The sequence below is a fragment of the Leptodactylus fuscus genome, chromosome 6, assembly GCF_031893055.1.
Source record: "Leptodactylus fuscus isolate aLepFus1 chromosome 6, aLepFus1.hap2, whole genome shotgun sequence".
Classification (NCBI taxonomy): domain Eukaryota; kingdom Metazoa; phylum Chordata; class Amphibia; order Anura; family Leptodactylidae; genus Leptodactylus; species Leptodactylus fuscus.
The window spans coordinates 165,602,038-165,626,919 of NC_134270.1; the positions used below are offsets into that span (position 1 = coordinate 165,602,038).

Consider the following 24,882-nt stretch of genomic DNA (forward strand, 5'->3'; position numbering starts at 1 on the left):
TATGCACGCGCTGCAGAAACAATTCATGTACGAAACATAGTCAGATGAAATCTCTATGTGTGAGGAGCAGCACAGATTCCTTCCTGTTCTTAAGATCTGCTGCTCATACAACCGCAGTCCTGGTTAGAGGAAATAGCGCTGATATATTGTCACAAGACAATGATCTTGTTTCTTTTTACTGACCACAAGTGATGGAGAAGAATTACAGAAGCTGTACATCAGCAGATAGGTTACATTGCACTCCTATCCCTGCAGTTTATCCTTCTGACTGCTCTGATCAGACACCATCTTCATTTATAGAAATCACTTTATGCCTCAGCATTGTTTAACATGGACTGCTAGAGACCGGACCATCTCTACCTGCTGGACAATATAATTATCCTTCTATATACTCCCAAATAATCTAAAAGACCATATATATCTATGCAGGAGGCTGCAGTGCCATCTGTATTATAACTGTGTGACAGGAGGCTGTCTGATCACTAGCAGTAACTGTGCTAGGAGTGTGTGTATATCCCCTATGCAGCCTACAATTGAAGGATGCAAAGAGGTGGAGGTGGTGAAAGGTCTCCCTTAAAGTGAATGTCACTGAACTGCAAAGCCACACACAACCGACAAACCAGTATGGGGATGTTTTTAGAAGAAAGACGCCACGGTGTTCAATCCCTTTAATGATGGACACAGAATGAAGATACTTACTAATAGCAGTGATGATGCCCAGTGCAAACATGACAATTGCAAGAATAAGCCCGGTCATCCGGAGAGTTTCATAGTCTGAATGAAAGTGGAGAAAGTTAGTGACATGATAATAAGCGGGAACAGGGGGAAGGGGTGGGTAAGTTGTATGGATGTACTTCTGCACTGCCCTGAGATGGTGCCAGTCATACCGTAGACCACGCCTGCTGAGCACATTGCTCTGGTACTGACCTCTAGGGATCAGCACAATAGAATGAAGTATGACAGGTTCTATATGCTAATAATTATATGGACACTGTATGGCGGCATTAGTTACTGCACTGTTGTACATTAGTATTATGTGGGCATGACTACTTCATTTGTTATGAAATTTCCAAAGCTGAAACTTTTGGGCTTCGTCAACCCCAAATCAATATTATAATATGGGGTCTCCAGAAGTGTATAATAAATGGAGACCCAGGGGAGGTGAGGGAACATAATAAACACTGATACTCACCTCTCCCGGGCTCCTCCACAAGTGGCATGTCTCACATGATTGCTGAGGTCCAATCACAAGACTCAATGGTCACCCAGGACCCCGTGATGTTACCAAGGGTGCTGGAAGAGGCGAGAAGATGATTGAAGAGGACCACAAGGGAGTACTGGACACTATGAGGGAGCTTAGGTAGGTTTATTATGTTTCTGCACCTCTGCTTATTATATTCTGGGGTCTGAGAAGACCCCAGAACTTCCTGTACAAAATGAAACAGTGTGTATAACACAATGCAAAAGAATATTATATCACACAAAAACCTAAGTTGACAGCCCATGATTCAGGGCAGTCATACCACTATCTCATGTACAGATGTTTTCTGCCATCTACTTGAGGCCATTCGAGATCTAGAAGCCATCTACTTACCATAGACAAAAGGGTCTTCATTTCCGTATATGTTAACTGCCAGGAAGATAGAAAAGTTTGCGTTATTATCATATACTAATCACATGACCTAGAAAATATCAACCTCATATAGCCCCACCATAAATAATGACTCAGCACTGTTTCTCATGGACAGCTAGAGACAGTACTATCTCTGCCTGCTGGACAGTGACAATGCTGGAATACATTGGCATACTGGAGATGAAATCTGCAACCTTGATGAAATTTGGAAAACTCAAACCTCAACTTTGAGATCATCCCCTGCCCAAAATCTTACTACTATCATGTCTATTGAACTACGGTAGTACCTATTGAACAGGACTTTTTTGCTGGGGTTCCATGTCATTTAGTAGTATTAGGGTACCCTTTTATAGACCCTGTAGTACCACAGGCTATGCTCCACACAACATCAATAGATAAAGCTGACCATAGGTGTCATTGGTTGGTGAGATATCTGGTGGAAGCACCAACAATGAGTGGGTCTATGTTGTCCTTACTTCTTCTTAATTGAGAAGACTATGGGCTGTTTAGTGGGTCTAGATTTCAATGGTTGGCGAGCCAACCAAATGGCAGATGTCAATGGTTGGCGAGCCATCTGTTGGTTCTTCTCTACCCTGGTGGCACCAATGGTTCAAGGAAGGTCAACTTGACTGTTTATGGATGTCATAAATAGCTTTTGACGTAGATAAGGCATTGTTGGGGTGGTTTACGCTGCTGAGCTATAATGGTCATAGATCCCTTAGTGATATGTCTATATGATAGCCGATTTGTGACACCTGTCTACTCTATTGTTATATAAAATACAACTTGAATACTCCTGACTCAGGGTCACTGTTCTAGTACTCCAATGGTCAGTATACCCCTGGATAATATGATGGTCTGAAGAACTTAATATTCCCCTTCCCCTGCCCTACGGTGTGTAACCATTGTACGAAGCCTCCACACTATTCTTATTCTCCTTGGTCTCTGTCCAGCAATAGCGATGACTGACGATCAGAATAACAAAATCTTACTGATATTAAACTGCCATTTGCCTCAAGTCTCGATGTCCTTAAAGAGTCACAAGTGATCCTTAAGGGTGAAGTTCACATTTACCGTGGAATTTGAATATATTAATATGGAAATGGCTCCTGGTATATAGAAATATAAGTCATTTCCCTTCCAGAGCTCCTTGCTCTGCAAACTTAAAGGGGAATTCTGACTTCAGGTCATAGAATTCTGCAGGCACCTTTTACAACATGACCTCAGCATGTGCAAAATGGTTAGCTGTTGGGGGTACTGTTTCTCATTAAGGAGACTTCCCATAGGCACAGGCAATGCTCCCTGGGAGTAGATGTGCAAATTAACATAACACTTTGTTCCATGGAAATTCATTCATGTATTTCTGGTTAACACATCCAAGACAATCTTACCAGTAAGACTTACATTTAATGTAAACATGTGTGCATACTAAAAAGTCTATAGGATTCATGAATAAGAGAACCCTGCCCAACCTCTGAGGAAGGGAACCTTGTCTCAACCCTGATGAAGGGAACCCTGCCCCCAAGGAAGTTAATAAATCCCACTTTGGAGCAAAATAATTTTACCCATAGCCCTGAGGAAGGTAATCCCTTCTGACATCAGAAGACGGGAACCCTGCTCTCCCTCAAACGAAATGAATTGTAGCCCAAGCATGAGAACTCTATCCCACCCCTGAGAAAGATAACTCTAACACACCTTTGAGGAAGGAAAACATTCATAACCCTAGTGAAGGAAACCTTACTCCCAAGTGAGACAAACCTTCCCCACCCCTGAAGAAGGAAACACTGCCACACCTCTGAGGAAGGAAACACTGGCCCATCTCTGAGGAAGGAAACACTGCCCCACCTCTGAGGAAGGGAAACATTCCTAACCCCAGTGAAAGAAACCTTACACCGAAGTGAGACAAACCTGCCCAACCCCTGAGGAAGAAAACACTGGCCACCTCTGAAGAATGAAACACTGGCCCACCTCTGAGGAAGGAAACACTCCCCAACCCCTGATGAAGGAAACACTACCCTACCTCTGTGGAAGGAAACACTGGCCCATCTCTGAGGAAGGAAACACTGCCCAACCCCTGAGGAAGGAAACACTACCCTACCTCTGAGGAAGGGAAACATTCCTAACCCCAGTGAAAGAAACCTTACACCAAAGTGAGAGAAACCTGCCCAACCCCTGAGGAAGAAAACACTGGCCACCTCTGAAGAATGAAACAATGGCCCACCTCTGAGGAAGGGAACCATTCCTAACCTCAGTGAAAGAAACCTTAAACCAAAGTGAGACAAACCTGCCCAACCCCTGAGGAAGAAAACATCGGCCAACTCTGAAGAATGAAACACTGGCCCACCTCTGAGGAAGGGAAAAATTCCTAATCCCAGTGAAAGAAACCTTACACCCAAGTGAGACAAACATGCCCCACCCCTTCCGAAGGAAATACTGACCACCTCTGAGGAATGGCATACTGGCCCACCTCTGAGGAAGGAAAACATTCTTAACCCCAAGTGAAAGAAACCTTACACTGAAGTGAGACAAAACCTGCCCCACTCGAGAGGATATAAACACTGGCTACCTATGAGGAATGAAACACTGGCCCACCACTGAGGGAGGGAAACATTCCTAACCCCAGCAAAGAAACCTTATACCCAAGTGAGACAAACCTGCCCCACCCCTGAGGAAGGAAACACTGCCCCACTTCTGAGGAAGGAAACACTTCCCTACCTCTGAGGAAGGAAACACTGAACCAACTCTGAGGAAGGAAACACTTCCTTACCTCTGAGGAAGGAAACACTGAACAAACTCTGAGGAAGGAAACACTTCCTTACCTCTGAGGAAGGAAACACTGCCCCACCCCTGAGGAAGGAAACACTGCCCCACTTCTGAGGAAGGAAACACTTCCCTACCTCTGAGGAAGGAAACACTGCCCCACCCCTGAGGAAGGAAACACTGCCCCACCCCTGAGGAAGGAAACACTTCCCTACCTCTGAGGAAGGAAACACTGCCCCACCCCTGAGGAAGGAAACACTGGCCCATCTCTGAGAAATTGAAACATTCCTACCCCACAGTGAAAGAAACCTTACCTGCTCCATCTCTGAGGAAGGAAGCACTGGCCCACCTCTGAGGAAGGGAACCTCTCCCACCTCTAAGGAAGGGTGTCTTGCCCCAAATCTAAATAAGAGAACCCTATCTTAACCCTGAGGAAGGGAATCCTCACCCATCTACGAGCAAGGGGAACTTATCCTACCCCTATGGACCAGTGCGGGTACCCTCTCCATAAGTCCTCCATAATTAATGCAAGGATTTTATAAAGGAGAAGGGAGAATTGAGAAAAAAAAATCATGGAGGGAATTATTAAAAAAACATCTGAAAAGGGTTGGAAGAATTGACCTTGAATAATAAATTATCAAACTCACTTATTTAGATTTACTTAGTATAGCCATTAGGAGGCGCTGCACCATAGCACAGGAAAATCCAGACAACACAGTAAGACTTTGCAAAGGGGTTGAAAATGACCATCTTTCTGTTTGAATACATTCAAGGGTCTCTGCAGTGCACAAGGCAAAAAAAATAATGAATCTGGGTCTATTACAGCAAGAGTGCAAAGTGAGTTCAGGAATCTTAAGAGCATTAATTCCTCAGGGCCGGAACTAAAAGTCTAGAATTGATTTAATTTCTAAGTAGCTGAGTCTACTTTTAGCGCCGTGCTGGGAATCTAATGGCTGCGTATTTTTTTTGTATGGTTTAACAGCCCAGATCAGTCTTTCAACGCTCGATAAGTCTGAGAATACAAATGCTATTCCTCATCTCTTCACTAGGGGCAGACAAGAGCAAGAGCTGGAAGATGTTTACTGAAAACCAAATTATGCAGCAAAATAAAGTTAATTAGTATCAGACCTATAGAGGAAGATTGAATTAAGCGGCGGGATCGTGGATCTCATTTATACTGCTTGTCTGGAACGGCACCAAAATAAAAACAGGATTGATGTAGTTCACAGTTTTCAGTGTATCGGGAGGATAAGAAAGAGAATTTCAGGACAAAAAAGCATTGTAAGTAATATAAATCTTATACTGGTGTAATGTTTAATGCACAACTGGAGCACGCACAGGGGAACCTAAGAATAATACATTTATATTATATCAAAGCTGCTTAGAAACTCTACAATACTGATTAGGACAAGTGCAATACAAGTGACAACAGTATGAGCCATTCAGTGGCGTAACTACCGTGGTAGCAGTGGTAGAGGCTGCCACAGGGCCCGGGACATTAGGGGGCCTGGTGACAGCCGCTACTGCTGCGTGGTTTTTTGTTTTTTTTTTGTTTTTTTTTTAATAGGCCGTTACGAGCCCTATTTACTTACCGATCCTGGCAGGGCCGGGATCGGTAAGTGACACTGCGGGCCCCTCAAACACTATCATTATACCAGGGGGTCTTTGCAGAGGCCCGGGACAGGTAAGAAACATAAAAAAACACTGCTACTTACCTCTCCACGATCCTGCCAGGCCTCCTTCCTAGTTGTCTGACGTCTCTTACATCACATGAACCTGGCCTGCGCCCCGGGTCATGTGACGTCCGACGTCATTGAAGAAGGACAAGAGCGGTGGCCGACAGCGTAGGAGCTGGGGACAGGTAAGAAACAAAAGTTTTATATGTTATTATTCCCCCGGGTTTCCGATTATTATACTCTGGGGTCTGAAAAGAACCCAGAGTATAATTGTTTATGGGTGTCCACAGTGGGACATAATACTGTGTGCAGGGGCCACTATTGGGGTTAATATTGTGTGCAGGGGCCACTATGGGGGATAATACTGTGTGAAGGGGCCACTATGGGGGATAATACTGTGTGCAGGGGCCACTATGGGGGATAATACTGTGTGCAGGGGCCACTATGGGGCATAATACTGTGTGCAGGGGCTGCTATAGGGCATAATACTGTGTGCAGGGGCCACTATGGGACATAATACTGTTTGCAGGGGCCACTATGGGGATAATACTGTGTGCAGGGGCCACTATGGGACATAATACTGTGTGCAGGGGCCACTATGGGGGATAATACTGTGTGCATGGGCCACTGTGGGGGATAATACTGTGTGCAGGGGCCACTGTGGGGGATAATAATGTGTGCAGGGGCCACTATGGGGGATAATACTGTGTGCAGGGGCCACTATGGGGGATAATACTGTGTGCAGGGGCCACTATGGGGGAAAATACTGTGTGCAGGGGCCACTATGGGGGATAATACTGTGTGCAGGGGCCACTATGGGGGATAATACTGTGTGCAGAGGCCACTATGGGGGATAATACTGTGTGCATGGGCCACTGTGGGGGATAATACTGTGTGCAGGGGCCACTGTGGGACATAATACTGTGTGCAGGGGCCACTATGGGGGATAATAGTGTGTGCATGGGCCACTGTGGGGGATAATACTGTGTGCAGGGGCCACTAAGGGACATAATACTGTGTGCATGGGCCACTGTGGGGGATAATACTGTGTGCAGGGGCCACTATGGGGGAAAATACTGTGTGCAGGGGCCACTATGGGGGATAATACTGTGTGCAGAGGCCACTATGGGGGATAATACTGTGTGCATGGGCCACTGTGGGGGATAATACTGTGTGCATGGGCCACTGTGGGGGATAATACTGTGTGCAGGGGCCACTATGGGACATAATACTGTGTGCAGGGGCCACTATGGGGGATAATACTGTGTGCAGGGGCCACTATGGGGGATAATACTGTGTGCAGGGGCCACTATGGGGGATAATACTGTGTGCAAGCGCCACTATGGGGGATAATACTGTGTGCAGGGGCCACTAAGGAACATAATAGAGCGCATAGGAATGCGGAGGAGGGGGTCGGTCGAGGTCTTTGGCATCAGTGTCGGTTGGGGGGGGGACATGTCAAAAGTTTGCCACAGGCCCCGCCATTCCTAGTTACGCCACTTGAAGCATTGACTATTATAATACTGCTCCTATGTACGAGAATATAACTACTATAATACTACTCCTATGTACAAGAATATAACTACTATAATACTACTCCTATATACAAGATTATAACTACTATAATACTACTCCTATGTATAAGAATATAACTACTATAATACTACCTCCTATGTACAGGAATATAGCTACTATAATACTACTCCTATGTACAAGAATATAACTACTATAATACTGCTCCTATGTACAAGATATAACTACTATAATACTACCTCCTATGTACAAGAATATAACTACTATAATACTGCTCCTATGTACAAGAATATAACTACTATAATACTCCTCCTATGTACAAGAATATAACTACTATAATACTACCCCGATGTACAAGAATATAACTACTATAATACTGCCCCTATGTACAAGAATATAACTACTATAATACTACCTCCTATGTACAAGAATATAACTACTATAATACTGCTCCTATGTACAAGAATATAACTACTATAATACTGCTCCTATGTACAAGAATATAGCTACTATAATACTACTTCTATGTATAAGAATGTAATTACTATAATACTACCCCCTATGTACAAGACTATACCTACTATAATACTACTCCTATGTACAAGAATATAACTACTATAATACTGCTCCTATGTACAAGAGTATAACTACTATAATACTGTCCCCTATGTACAAGAATATAACTACTATAATACTACTCCTATGTACAAGAATATAACTACTACTAGCTTTTACCCGCGACTTCGTCTGCGGTGAGTTGAGTATTGGGCGGACACAGACGTGTGAAACTGTAAAAGTGCTTTAAAAAGTTTGGTGGGCTAGCAAATGTGATTTGATGTGTTATATTGTGTATGTTGTGATACAGACAATGTGATGTGTTATACAGCCTGTGTACAGGAGTATATATGTATCAGGTACTGTATATAGCAGTGATAGGAGATACATGTAATATAAAGTATATACAGTCTGTGTACAGGAGTATATATGTATCAGGTACTGTATATAGCAGTGATAGGAGATACATGTAATATATAGTATATACAGCCTGTGTACAGGAGTATATATGTATCAGGTACTGTATATAGCAGTGATAGGAGATACATGTAATATATAGTATATACAGCCTGTGTACAGGAGTATATATGTATCAGGTACTGTATATAGCAGTGATAGGAGATACATGTAATTATATAGTATATATAGCCTGTGTACAGGAGTATATATGTATCAGGTACTGTATATAGCAGTGATAGGAGATACATGTAATTATATAGTATATACAGCCTGTGTACAGGAGTATATATGTATCAGGCACTGTATATAGCAGTGATAGGAGATACATGTAATTATATAGTATATACAGTCTGTGTACAGGGGTATATATGTATCAGGTACTGTATATAGCAGTGATAGGAGATACATGTAATTATATAGTATATACAGCCTGTGTACATGAGTATATATGTATCAGGTACTGTATATAGCAGTGATAGGAGATACATGTAATTACAATGTGATGTGTTATATAGTGGAAAGCTATATGTAAATGTGAGTGAGTAGAGTGAGGGCTACTCCTGAGGTGACAGTAAGGAGTGTGCAGGCAGGTTGAGGCAGGAAATGCCAGGCAGTGTGTGTGAGTCTATAGCTGGGGCTAGGAGTCCTGCTTTTGTGAGTCTCCTGCTAGGAAGGCATGTTGTTTAGTGGCACCAAAAGTAGCCTGCGACTCAATCCTGAGGGAAAACTATGTTTGTGGAAAATTTCACGCAAATCCGTCCAGGCGTTTTAGCGTGATTGAGGAACAAACATCCAAACTCACAAACATCCAAACATCCAAACACACAAACTTTCACATTTATAATATTAGTAGGATAATACTGCTCCTATGTACAAGAGTATAACTACTATAATACTACTCCTATGTACAAGAATATAACTACTATAATACTACTCCTATGTACAAGAATATAACTACTATAATACTACTCCTATGTACAAGAATATAACTACTATAATACTACTCCTATGTACAAGAATATAACTACTATAATACTACTCCTATGTACAAGAATATAACTACTATAATACTGCTCCTATGTACAAGAATATAACTACTATAATACTACCTCCTATGTACAAGACTATAACTACTATAATACTGCTCCTATGTACAAGAGTATAACTACTATAATACTACCTCCTATGTACAGGAATATAACTACTATAATACTACTCCTATGTACAAGAATATAACTACTATAATACTACTCCTATGTACAAGAATATAACTACTATAATACTGCTGCTATGTACAAGAATATAACTACTATAATACTACTCCTATGTACAAGAGTATAACTACTATAATACTACTCCTATGTACAAGAATATAACTACTATAATACTACTCCTATGTACAAGGATATAACTACTATAATACTACTCCTATGTACAAGAATATAACTACTATAATACTGCTCCTATGTACAAGACTATATGTACTATAATACTGCTCCAATGTACAAGAATATAACTACTATAATACTGCTCCTATGTACAAGAATATAACTACTATAATACTACTCCTATGTACAAGAATATAACTACTATAATACTGCTCCTATGTACAAGAATATAACTACTATAATACTGCTCCTATGTACAAGAATATAACTACTATAATACTACTCCTATGTACAAGAATATAACTACTATAATACTGCTCCTATGTACAATACTTCTGCATTCGTTCGCTCACTCCCTATGGTTCCCCAGTAATATTTAATCTATACCCCTAGTCATTTTCGTCCTGTTTCCTACAAGGCACCATGACCACAAACTAGACATCTTCTTCCCGGCCCAATAGGGCGCAATGGTGTCACAGTGATGTAGTAAGACACAGACCTGAAGGGGTTTGCGGTCTGCAACTCAGAGCAAAAATTAGAAGAAGATGAGGCGGTGACTGTGCGTCAAGGGATCAGAGACAGGCGAGTATAATTAATTTTTTCTTTTGCAGACTTTGTGAGGTATTATTTATTATTATTTATAGGTCAGGGCAATTGCAGTTATATTATTTTACGATTGCAGTTATATACGGGGACCTTATTACCATAAGCGGTATCATTTATACAAGGGATCATTGGGGGGCATTATTAAGACAAGGGGGGCTATTTCCATTTGTGCTTGCTTTTTTCTCCTACCCCGTGCCCCTTTTCCCTCCCAAACCCCATGCCCCTTCCCCCGTGTTACCTACCCCATGCCCCCTTTTTCCCACCACCCCATGCCCCCTTCCCTGTCTTACCTACCCAGTGACCCCTCCCCCCCCAGACCCTGTGTTACCTTTCCCCCCACCAACCTGTGCCCACAGCCCCACCAAACCCCGGGCTCCCCATGCAGCGATGTTACAGGGGTGCCTATGCGGGGCCCCCTCCCGCAGCAAGTCATGTGCTTCAATTCCATTTGTGGGCGCTGTGGCGGCCCTGTCCCCGTCCCCCTTCCAGGGGCCCCCGGGTTTACTTGCCAAGGCCCCCCATTCCCGCGTCCCCCCCTGGACCAGCAACCTCCTCACTCCTAACACCCCACCCCTCTCCCTTCGCAAAGTCCCCTAACTCGCCTGTCGTCACAACCCTTCTCCTGCGGCCGAATGACACTGTAGATAGCCCTGAGCAGACATCGGCGACATCCCCGATGGACATGTAGAGTCCAGAGGCCGCAGCTGCCACGGGACAGCAGGCCGAACCGGCATTCCAGTTTTGTGGGGGTCCTGGCAAAAACGTATGTCTGCGATTGTGACGAAAAGTAGCCTATCGTTCAATCCTTCCTAGGAACTATGTTTGTTGAAAATTTGAGCCAAATCGGTTGAGCAGTTTTTGCGTGATTGAGGAACAAACATCCAAACATCTAAACATCCAAATACACAAACATCCAAACGCACAAACACACAAACATCCAAACGCACAAACATCCAAACACACATACTTTCACATTTATAATATTAGTAGGATTTCATCAACTAATTTTTATTGATGATCTATCCTCAGGAAAGGTCATCAATACGAGACCTGAAGCCCGGGCTCCCCTGCTGATCAGCTGTTTGAAAGGACCACAGAGCACATGTGAATATGGTGACCACTTCACTGTTAGCCTTGTATGTTGTTTGTGTTATTGAGGCCATGCGATGTAATTACACTCTCGTCCCATAGAGGTAAATAGGACGAGACTCTCCGTTGCGCAGCTACTTTGAAACAATCAATAAAATGTAAACAGTGAAGAGGTCACGGTTGTTACACTGAGGTCGTAATTAAAGGGGTTGTCCAAGGAGATAAAATTGACTTAACTGATCCAACAGATGAAGATGATGGTCCCAGGGGTTACGGCCTTTGGGTAATGGCATCTTAAGAAGTGCTCCATGTTGCTCCGCCCACCCCAAGTTAGACCGCCCCCTTCTTCCCGGATCTTACGGATATTAGTTACCTGGCTGACTAAAGTTGGCCTCATTATGTGACTTTGAGGTTCGGTCACGTCTAGCATCATTATCCGCTAGATCAGGTAAGTTAATCTCCCTAGATTTAAGGGGGCTTTGCTAATTTAAGGGGTCACAGAAGGAGATCTATACTTTATAAATTTTATAATTGGGGGGTAGCAGCAGGATGGAGACTTTGTATAGGTGAGGAAAATGGTGGTTGGGTACTTGGAAAATTGGGGGGCTTGAATTTTGGCCCAGAAACCTCCTGCACACCTAGCTCTGCCCCTGGCCTAAGGATATTGACTCCTACTTGAGTTTGCCCTTCTGAACCACCGTGGTGTGAACCTGCATCTGGATATGAAATTTTTCAGGCATCTAACATTAGAAAATGGAATAATCCTTCATAACTTCACTAAAAGCCCCCAAATAAATGAAGCTTCACGGAGAATGGGGGGACGTAGATGGACAGGGAGCACTTTGGGGATTTCAGAGGTCAGCAGGGAATCCTCAGCGCATCTCATGAAGCTTCTCTCATTCACTGTCTTGTAAGGAGACGTTGAGTCAGCACATTCACACCCGACTGCTCCTGACAAGAGCCGGAGGAAAGCCGTCCATTAGCCACAACGATATGGGCAACAGCACGAACGCAACTCTACCTATCAGCTCGAATTCAGTAGATCGGATCCCTGAGCCTCAAAGTGCCGGGAAGGGATAAAGGAGCAAAGAACATTTGTATCATCTCTACAAGCAAATGGTATCAAATCCGATTTGTAGCAAATATGAGAATTTCCATTAATAATTGTAAGTCTATGTTATCTTTATATATTATCGCTATAAACACTCCTTCATTTACCATCTCCGCAGAGAAGAGCCTCATAGCCTAACCTGAAGTGACACTAATGAATGCTGAGCAGTAAGCATCTAAACACAGCCTGTCCTTGGTGGCCGAGGGAAGGTCACTGTAGAGATTTGGATGGACACTTTACTGAGACAGCAGATTCAGAAAATGACTTTAGGTGACATAATGCAAATTGAGAAAACACTTAAAGGGGATGTCCATATAGTTTATCTCATTGTCTCCAGTGTAAATTGGAATGAACATCACTGGTAACAGCATTATAGTAGTTATATTCTAGTACATAGTGGCAGTATTATAGTAGTTATATTCTTGTACATAGGAGTAGTATTATAGTAGTTATATTCTTGTACATAGGAGCAGTATTATAGTAGTTATATTCTTGTACATAGGAGGTAGTATTATAGTAGTTATATTCTTGTACATAGGAGCAGTATTATAGTAGTTATATTCTTGTACATAGGAGCAGTATTATAGTAGATATATTCTTGTACATAGGAGCAGTATTATAGTAGTTATATTCTTGTACATAGGGGCAGTATTATAGTAGTTATATTCTTGTACATAGGAGTAGTATTATAGTAGTTATATTCTTGTACATAGGAGGTAGTATTATAGTAGTTATATTCTTGTACATAGGAGTAGTATTATAGTAGTTATATTCTTGTACATAGGAGCAGTATTATAGTAGTTATATTCTAGTACATAGTGGCAGTATTATAGTACTTATGTTCTTGTACATAGGAGTAGTATTATAGTAGTTATATTCTTGTACATAGGAGGTAGTATTATAGTAGTTATATTCTAGTACATAGTGGCAGTATTATAGTAGTTATATTCTTGTACATAGGAAGTAGCATTATAGTAGTTATATTCTTGTACATAGGAGGTAGTATTATAGTAGTTATATTCTTGTACATAGGGGCAGTATTATAGTAGTTATATTCTTGTACATAGGAGCAGTATTATAGTAGCTATATTCTTGTACATAGGAGTAGTATTATAGTAGTTATATTCTTGTACATAGGAGCAGTATTATAGTAGTTATATTCTAGTACATAGTGGCAGTATTATAGTACTTATATTCTTGTACATAGGAGTAGTATTATAGTAGTTATATTCTTGTACATAGGAGGTAGTATTATAGTAGTTATATTCTAGTACATAGTGGCAGTATTATAGTAGTTATATTCTTGTACATAGGAAGTAGCATTATAGTAGTTATATTCTTGTACATATGAGGTAGTATTATAGTAGTTATATTCTTGTACATAGGAGCAGTATTATAGTAGTTATATTCTAGTACATAGGAGGTAGTATTATAGTAGTTATATTCTTGTACATAGGAGCAGTATTATAGTAGTTATATTCTTGTACATAGGAGCAGTATTATAGTAGTTATATTCTAGTACATAGGAGGTAGTATTATAGTAGTTATATTCTTGTACATAGGAGCAGTATTATAGTAGTTATATTCTTGTACATAGGAGCAGTATTATAGTAGTTATATTCTTGTACATAGGAGCAATATTATAGTAGTTATATTCTTGTACATAGGAGCAGTATTATAGTAGTTATATTCTTGTACATAGGAGTAGTATTATAGTAGTTATATTCTTGTATATAGGAGCAGTATTATAGTAGTTATATTCTTGTACATAGGGGCAGTATTATAGTAGTTATATTCTTGTACATAGGAGCAGTATTATAGTAGTTATATTCTTGTACATAGGAGTAGTATTATAGTAGTTATATTCTTGTACATAGGAGCAGTATTATAGTAGTTATATTCTTGTACATAGGAGTAGTATTATAGTAGTTATATTCTTGTACATAGGAGCAGTATTATAGTAGTTATATTCTTGTACATAGGAGGTAGTATTATAATAGTTATATTCTTGTACATAGGAGCAGTATTATAGTAGTTATATTCTTGTACATAGGAGTAGTATTATAGTAGTTATATTCTTGTACATAGGAGCAGTATTATAGTAGGTATATTCTTGTACATAGGAGTAGTATTATAGTAGTTATATTCTTGTACATAGGAGCAGTATTATAGTAGTTAAATTCTTGTACATAGGAGGTAGTATTATAGTAGTTATATTCTTGTATATAGGAGGTAGTATTATAGCAGTTATATTCTTGTTCATGGGAGCAGTATTATAGTAGTTATATTCTTGTACATAGGGGTAGTATTATAGTAGTTATATTCTTGTACATAGGGGTAGTATTATAGTAGTTATATTCTATTACATAGGGGCAGTATTATAGTAGTTATATTCTTGTACATAGGAGGTAGTATTATAGCAGTTATATTCTTGTTCATGGGAGCAGTATTATAGTAGTTATATTCTTGTACATAGGCGTAGTATTATAGCAGTTATATTCTTGTACATAGGAGCAGTATTATAGTAGTTAAATTCTTGTACATAGGAGGTAGTATTATAGTAGTTATTTTCTTGTACATAGGAGGTAGTATTATAGCAGTTATATTCTTGTTCATGGGAGCAGTATTATAGTAGTTATATTCTTGTACATAGGGGTAGTATTATAGTAGTTATATTCTTGTACATAGGAGCAGTATTATAGTAGTTAAATTCTTGTACATAGGAGCAGTATTATAGTAGTTATATTCTTGTACATAGGAGGTAGTATTATAGCAGTTATATTCTTGTTCATAGGAGCATTATTATAGTAGTTATATTCTTGTACATAGGAGCAGTATTATAGTAGTTAAATTCTTGTACATAGGAGCAATATTATAGTAGTTATATTCTTGTACATAGGAGGTAGTATTATAGCAGTTATATTCTTGTACATAGGAGCAGTATTATAGTAGTTATATTCTTGTACATAGGAGCAGTATTATAGTAGTTATATTCTTGTACATAGGGGCAGTATTATAGTAGTTATATTCTTGTACATAGGGGTAGTGTTATAGTAGTTATATTCTTTTACATAGGGGCAGTATTATAGTAGTTATATTCTTGTACATAGGAGGTAGTATTATAGTAGTTATATTCTTCTTGTACATAGGAGCAGTATTATAGTCCTTATATTCTTATAACTACTATAACTACTATAATACTACTCCTATATACAAGAATATAGCTACTATAATACTGCTCCTATGTACAAGAATATAACTACTATAATACTACTCCTTTGTATAAGAATACAACTACTATAATACTACTCCTATGTACAAGAATATACAGTGTTGGCTAAAAGTATTGGCACCCCTGTAATTCTGTCAGATAGTACTCTATTTCTTCCAGAAAATGATTGCAATCACAAATTCTTTGGTATTATCTTCATTTAATTTGTCTTCAATGGAAAACCACAAAAAGAATTGTCAAAAAGCCAAATTGGATATAATTCCACACCAAACATAAAAAGGGGTGGACAAAAGTATTGGCACTGTTTGAAAAATCATGTGATGCTTCTCTAATTTGTGTAATTAACAGCACCTGTTACTTACCTGAGACACCTAACAGGTGGTGGCAATAACTAAATCACACTTTCAGCCAGTTGAAATGGATTAAAATTGACTCCACCTCTGTCCTGTGTCCTTGTGTGACCACATTGAGCATGGAGAAAAGAAAGAAGACCAAAGAACTGTCTGAGGACTTGAGAAACAAAATTGTGAGGGAACATGAGCAATCTCAAGGCTACAAGTCCATCTCTAAAGACCTGAATGTTCCTGTGTCTACCGTGCGCAGTGTCATCAAGAAGTGTAAAGCCCATGGCACTGTGGCTAACCTCCATAGATGGGGACGGAAAAGAAAAATTGACGAGAGATTTCAACGCAAGATTGTGCGGATGGCGGATAAAGAACCTCGACTAACATCCAAACAAGTTCAAGCTGCCCTGCAGTCCAAGGGTACAACAGTGTCACCCCGTACTATCCGTCAGCGTCTAAATGAAAAGGGACTGTATGGTAGGAGACCCAGGAAGACCCCACTTCTTACCCACAGACATAAGCCAGGCTGGAGTTTGCCAAAACTTACCTGAGAAAGCCAAAAACGTTTTGGAAGAATGTTCTCTGGTCAGATGAGACAAAAGTAGGAAAAGGCCTCAACATAGAGTTTACAGGAAAAAAAGAGGCCTTCAAAGAGAAGAAGACGCCCCCTACAGTCAGACATGGCGGAGTTCCCTGATGTTTTGGGGTTGCTTTGCTGCCTCTGGCATTGGACTGCTTGACCGTGTACATGGCATTATGAAGTCTGAAGACGGCCAACACATTGTGCAGCATAATGTAGGGCCCAGTGTTAGAAAGCTGGGTCTCCCTCAGAGGTCAGGGGTCTTCCAGCAGGACAATGACCCAAAACACACTTCAGGTCAGCACTAGATAATGGTGGTGAGAGAAAGCCCTGGAGACTTGTAAAGTGGCAGCAATGAGTCCAGCCCTGAATCCCATAGAACACCTGTGGGGGAGGGGGAGAGATCTCTTGATGGCAGTTTGGAGAAGGCCCCCTTCACATCTCAGGGGGGACCTGGAGCAGTTTGCCAAAGAAGAAGGGTCTAAGATTCCAGCAGAGCCTTGTAAGAAACTCATTGCTGGTTACCGGAAGCGGTTGTGCGCAGTTATTGTGTCTAAAGGTTGTGCTACCAAGTATTAGGCTGAGGGGGCCAATACTTCTGTCCGGACCAGTTTTGGAGTTTTGTGTAAAATGATCAATGATTTGACTTTTTTTTCATTCTCTTTTGTGTTTTTTCATTGCAAGCAAAATAAATGAAGATATTACCAAAGAGTTTGTGCTTGTGATTATTGTCTGGAAGAACACGAGGATTATCTGACAGAATTGCAGGGGGGCCAATACTTTTGGCCAACACTGTAACTACTATAATACTACTCCTATACTGAAATTGAGATCAGCTACTATTAGCGCAATATTTCTGGCAAAAAGATGGACTCTTGTGCGGGACCCCACTATAAGTTAATGGAGTTTGCTGGAAGCTGTTGGTGTTTGTCTTATATCTGGCAATGCATTGTATTGTTATGAAGATACATTTTATAGACATGTGAACAGAGTTCTATATAGCTATACTAGAAGTGTCTCCTCCTGTGCAGTTACTACGGTCTGGGGTTATTTGATGTCTTGAGTATTTTGTGTATTTTTGTGATTTTGCAATCTCCTGAGATATCTTAACCATGTCTTTGCATTTACATTGTGCAATCTCTCCATGTTTTTCACCTGGTTAGTATTATTTCTGCACTTTCAGTGGTTTCAATGTTACAGTGTGTGGATATTGATTTATTTTCTGATTTTCTGCACACTCAGTATTAGGAAGAATATGGATCAGGGCACTCGGTCAGATTATTAGTGATGTCATTAGTGATTCACTGGATTGGGTATTGATTTAGTAGCAGATGCTGTGTGCTATGAGCTTGAGATAACGGGATTGTGAGTAGCAGTTTAGGTAAACTCCTTATAGTAAGTGTCTGGGTTATTGCCTACTACAGGGTTACTTTCTCCGTATCCAAGAATTATTGTTATCTAACTGGGAGACACACAAAATATTCAAATATAAAATAATTAATTAAAATTATTAAAATATTTTTTTTTTTAAATTGCATCTCTTTTATTTATCTAACTTTCTAAACTCAACTAAGCTCCCTTATGACCACAGGTGATATAGCAGACCTCTAAACAAAATCTTTTCTTTTCATATCTATAAATGTAATCAAAATCACAGGCCTCAACAAATAACAATTACAAATGCCCTCTAGGTCAGGTGCCTAACTAACCTAAGCTCCCCCATGCCATAGATGGGATAGGACTTAAAGGGATCCTATCATTAAAACTCAATTTTTTTTGTCCCTAACACGTTGGAATAGCCTAAAGAAAGGCTATTCTTCTCCTACCTTTAGATGTCTTCTCCGCGCCACCATTCGGTAGAAATCCTGGTTTTCGTTGGTATGCAAATGAGTTCTCTCACAGCACTGGGGGCGGGCCCCAGCACTCAAACAGCACTGGGGCGTCCCCAATGCTGTGAGAGAACTCTCCAGCACCGCCTCCATCTTCTTCAGGAATGGCTTCTCTTCGCATCTTCAAACATCTAGGCTTCGAGCAGCCGACTGCCCATGCCCAGTACTGTAAGCGGCCATTTTCTTGTGGCTGGCGGGCATGCGCAGTCGGCTTTACCCAAGGCCTAAAAGTTTGAAGCCAGCGCCGGAAGAAGACACGTAATGAGCCTGTTCCTGAACTCATTTGCATACCAACAAAAACCGGGATTTATACCAAACGGTGGCATGGAGAAGACATCTAAAGGTAGGAGAAGAATAGCCTTTCTTAAGGCTATTCCTACATGGTAGTGAGAAAAAATTGAGTTTTACTGATAGGATCCCTTTAATAATGATGCTAACTCTGTAATAGTCTATGAACATAAATAATAAAACTTGCAGGACCCAAGCTCCCCTATTACCATGGATGACACTGCTGTAAATACTAATAAGATATTATTATATACTAATGATATTAAATGTACATTAAGCCATAAGCATAAAACATTAAAACTTGGAAGACTCAATGAAAAAAATTGTATGAACCACACTCTAACTCATCTGCAGAAGTAAACTAAGCTCCCTTATAACTATGGGTGACACAACAGAACTGGTAATGTAAAAGATGGGGTTGAGCCGATCTTAACTTTTCAGGATCGATTTTGAATTCCGATTTCCGATCATTTTTCATTCGAACCCGATCTCGATCCCAATTCCGATCCCAATGCAAGTCAATGGGATTTTTTTACTAATCAGAGATCGGATTTTAAAAACAATCCTATTCACTATACAGCATGGAATCTAACAATTGAACGCTTTAATTGTTAGAATCCATGCTGTATAGTGATTTTTTTTTAATCACTAAGTAGCCAGGATTTTTTTTTTTTTAATCCTCTGGCTACTTAGTCCCCCCTGGTGTCCACTTACCTGCAGAGATGGCTGCTCCGGTGCCCGGTGTTCTTGTTCTTCTTCGCCTCGCTGCCCCCTGCCACCCAGGATAGGAGAGTGTGGGCGGGTTAGGAGAGTGTGGGCGGGTCTCCACGCCCTGTACCCGCCCACACTCTTCTAAGCCACAAGCCCCGCCTTCTTCCTAGCTCTTTAAACACTAACCTGGGAGGCGGGGGCAGCGAGGCGAAGAAGAACGAGAACACTGGGCACCGGACCAGCCATCTCTGCAGGTAAGTAGCTACTAGAGATGTCAGCTAGTCTCCCATTAGAATGAATGGAGGCAGCCGGCACGCAGGGGGTTAAGGTTGTGTGCCGGCTGCTTCCATTCATTCCTATGGAACCGCAGCAGAGCCTTCACATTGAGTATACACTTCGCTCAGAATGAGTGGAATGTATACTCAGTGTGAAGGCTAACATTGTTAGCTTTTCCCACAATGCTTGGCCAGTAGCAAAGCATTGTGGGAAATAATCACCGATCTCGATCCCACCTAAAAAGATCGTGTTCGGATTTCCGATCGCGATCCTGAAATTTTCTCAATCGCCGATCGGAATCCGATCTTTTCCAAACACGATCGCTCAACCCTAGTAAAGGACTTTCTAGAGATATTAAGAGCATACTAAGCCATAAGATGAAAATATTTAAGCATCCACTAATAGGACAAAAGAAACTCTAGGTCACCTATATAACTAAACTAAGCTCCCCTATAACCACAGGTGACGGTATACAACTATAAATACATTCTGATAAATATAGAATAGTAATAACTTTATTTAGATAGTGTCAACACATCCTGCAGCAATATGCAAATCAGGGGATGCATGAGAGATCATATCAAACAGAAGTCGCTACCGGGCCCTAGACTATAAAGGGGCCCCTAAGGTCTAACACTAAATGGCACAGGATAGATAGAACCCCTATTACAGATGTTTTATTAGGGCCCATGAGCTCCAAGTTCCACCTCTTGGACTCTAGGCCATCTATATAACTCATCTAAACTCCCTTATAACCAAGGAGATGACACTGCAAAGATAGAAAATATGTAATAGGAGCGCATTACACAAAATCAATAGGCCGGCGATCTGATGGTCGGTATGACGGGTCCTACGGAGGAAGGGGGCCAATTCCTGAACAGATCAATGGGGGCCCCATTAATACAAAATTCTATTATAGGATATTTTGACGACCCCTTTAACTTTTCCGCTACCCTGTTACGTAGACCTAAGCTATGGGGCCACCTCTACTCATGGTGGCCGGACTATACCCGCCATCCTCCTCTAAGGATACGACCGCCATCCTATGCAGTGTATACTTTATATTAGTGGGTATGATTGACATCGGAAAATTAAGATACCAGCGAGGGGAGAAGCCCACACATGGTTTCCTGAATATAGGATCTTGAGTAGTTGCTAGGTGACTGACCAGGCGAGGGAAGAAGCCTTGGAGAAGTCAGAGCCAATTAGTTAGGTGATGCCGCTACTGAATGTAAAGCTATTTCTTTTTATAGGTCAGCGCTTTGGTTCAGCGCCTTCATTACTGCTGAATACATTAAAACATCTGCACAGCCCGGCAGCACCGAGCCGCACCGGGAGGGGCGGCCGGCATCCCTTATTCTTGGAGAACACATCAGTTAAACTCAGGAGATCCTATTTCGGGAGTCCCCTAATGGAGGCGCGGGGGAAACCTGAGCAGCTGCAGCTCCATGATTCATCCAGGGGCAACCGGGACGCGGTGATGGGAGTCCAAATCACCAGCACTAAGATTTATCATGGGGTGTTACCCTATCAGCAGCCTAGGAAGCCCCCTCCGAAAGCAGGGTGTAGCTCGGTAGGACCACCAGCCACTAGTCCATCAGTCCTGAAGTGATGTGTGATACTTAATTGTCCCTGTGGAGGCGCTAAAGGGAAATGAAGAAATGACTCCATAAATCCCCCTTTCGTGATCAAAGGGGTCCGGTAGCCTCATCAACTAAGCTTTGGTGGACCATCGAGAGCCCCTGCCCTTTTCCATTTATGAATCACCTACCCCGAAAATAGTGTCTCGCACTTCGTTACGGCTTCAGGTCTGATGAGTACAAAGAACTAGTCCAATCTATTAACCTCTTATGGACTAGGGTGTTGGCCATCACTTGTGAGACTTACTAGAGTTAGTAACACCAGAGATTTTGGAGCTAGACACACCATATATATGTTGGGGTGACCTACTATGTCTAGTAACACCCAATATATTTGGAGAGACTCACTATAGCCAGTTACACCAGATATTTTTAGGGTGACCTACTATGCCTAGTCACACCATATCTATGTTGGGGTGACCCACTATGTCTACTAACACCAGATATTTTTGGAGAGACTCCCTACGGCTAGTGATACCAGATATTTTTGGGAAGATCTACTATGTCTAGTAACACCAGATATTTTTGGGGTGACCTACTCTGGCCAGTTGCCCCAAATATTTTTGGAGACTTTCTATGGCTAGTAACAATGCATGTTTTTGGAGCCACCTACCATGGATTGCAAGAAAAAAATTGTATACCCTGTCGGTACCCCCCCCCCCCTCCCCAAGTTGTGCCAGGATGCTCTTCATCATCACCATCACCCCCAACATCCTCCCCATCACCCCCTAGACTGTGGTGTTGTACAGAACAAGCCTACTAGTCACCCCTTCCCCCTCCCTTCTCCATTCATCCCTTGCCTCACTTTCTCCAAGTCTCCTTCCAGCAGATCCTGCCCCTTCTTCTATCACTGCAGCTCAGCCCCAATCTTTCATTCTGCAGAGAATCCAGGGCACTATTTTTGCGCCCCCCATCTAGTTGCCCCTCCCTTGGTGACCACCAAAGTGTGATAACTGCAGACAACTTTACACCCACCCAGATAGCCTTAAGAGTTCGGGAATGACCCTAAAAACCCAGCACGTTGCCCCCTGTATAAAAATCCTCCCGAAAATGTGGCCAGTCCCCCTGCAGACTGAGCCCCGCTGATCTATTATTAACCCCCTGTGCTCCAGACTGCAGCAGTGCATAGAGAGAGCCACTCAGCTGGGACACTGCAATGCACCTGCAGTAAGGATGGAGGAGGAACCTACTGCAGAGCGGATCTCCCCTGCAGAATACCGACTCGGGACCAGACCTGGCCCATTAAAAAAAATAAATTAACCCTTTCCCTTCTCTAGATAAAGACGTTGCAGGCATGCACCAGGGTGTGTTATCCTCTGCAGCGCGGGTTCGGAAACCCAATTCCCAGTCCCACATGGCACCTAAGCGTCCCCTACCCCACAGACACTTTTTTTTGTTCCTCTTCTTCTTGGTCCTACCTGTTCCGCTTCTTTCAGTTGGGGTAGCCATGCCGTACCGCAGGAGAGAGCGACACTAGTATGCCTGTCCCTGTACTGAGGTGTGCAGTGCGGTGCCAATCTATGGGATGCTTAAAGATATCCTATAGGGTGTGTGCATGGGTGGACACGATGCCAAGAGTCAATGCATGTAGCAGAGCCGGGTGCGTGCAGTGGGGTGTAATGGATAGAGTGTAGTGTCTGCTCTGTTACAGTGGAGATGCTGCAGACCTGAAGTCACACAGCTGGTTAAGGTGGGGAGGGAGAGCAGGAGGAGGGGGGTCCTTACATTTATTCTTTTTCGCTCCCTCTCTCCCAAGGGGCTCTCTCCGTCGGCCAATCAGAAGCAGCCTGAGACACCGTCAGCCCTGTCATTGGCCCTTTGCTTTTGAGAGATGGTTCGGCTGGTTGCAGCTGATTTAGTGCTGAGAGTGCGGAGGAGATGCGGGAAAAATTTTATGTCCCTTTTCTTTATGAATTGACCCCATCTCTAGGAACGTCGGGGACCCCGACATCTCCACCGACCAGTAAGAATATGCACATACCCATAGTAGTAAGAATTGTATTAATATAGCGCCAACATATTCTGCAGCACTGTACATTGTAACGCTTTATTAGGTTTACCTGCAGTCCTATGTAAAGACATGAATTTTACATTGCAATATAGTCATGGCTTGTGCCAGATGACAGGTTGGCTCTGCTACATTGGCTCTGATGGATCCGATCACAGAGCTTGGCTGTACCTGTAGTGCCTGGCACTGCCACACCTAATCCCCTCCCTCTTGTTACAGCCAAAAACTCCTTCTGGCTACATAGACATGTTATTCTGAACCTGACATGCTCATCCCTACTACACTGACTGACATACTCAGCCCTACTACACTGACCCTATCCTGCATCTAATATACTCATCCCAACTACAGTGACCCTACATGCTTACCTATACAGCACTCTCGTACTCAGCTCTACTAAATGCACTTACCTATGCAGCTCCTGACATACTCAGCCCTACTACATGTGCTCACCTATGCCGTACCTGGCATACTCAGCCCTACTACATTGACCCTATGCTGTACCTGACATACTCAGCTCTACTAAATGTGCTCACCTATTCCGTACCTGACATACTCAGCCCTATACATTGACCCTATGCCGTACCTGACATACTCAGCCCTATACATTGACCCTATGCTGTACCTGACATACTCAGCTCTACTACATGTGCTCACCTATGCCATACCTGACATACTCAGCCCTATACATTAACCCTATGCTGTACCTGACATACTCAGCTCTACTACATGTGCTCACCTATGCTGTACCTGACATACTCCTCCCTACTACATTGACCCTATGCTGTACCTGACATACTCAGCTCTACTACATGTGCTCACCTATGCCATACCTGACATACTCAGCCCTATACATTAACCCTATGCTGTACCTGACATACTCAGCCCTACTACATTGACCCTATGCTGTACCTGACATACTCAGCTCTACTACATTGACCCTATGCTGTACCTGACATACTCAGCTCTACTACATGTGCTCACCTATGCCGTACCTGACATACTCCTCCCTACTACATTGACCCTATGCTGTACCTGACATACTCAGCCCTACTACATTGACCCTATGCTGTACCTGACATACTCAGCTCTACTACATTGACC

General features: G+C 42.1%; 1 protein-coding gene across 1 annotated transcript in view; it reads right to left on the bottom strand.

Moving 5' to 3' along the window:
- LOC142208998 (sodium/potassium-transporting ATPase subunit gamma-like) overlaps window positions 1-23,460 on the bottom strand; it is a 29,227-nt gene extending 5,767 nt beyond the window's left edge. Inside the window, exons 1-3 of the mRNA XM_075277925.1 lie at window positions 23,189-23,460; window positions 1,595-1,630; window positions 700-774 (exon numbers count right to left, since the gene is read on the bottom strand). Coding sequence (XP_075134026.1) covers window positions 700-774; window positions 1,595-1,630; window positions 23,189-23,219 — 142 coding nt within the window. The 5' untranslated portion in view covers window positions 23,220-23,460. The remainder of the gene's footprint in view (window positions 1-699; window positions 775-1,594; window positions 1,631-23,188) is intronic.
- Between the last annotated feature and the right edge of the window lie 1,422 nt (window positions 23,461-24,882).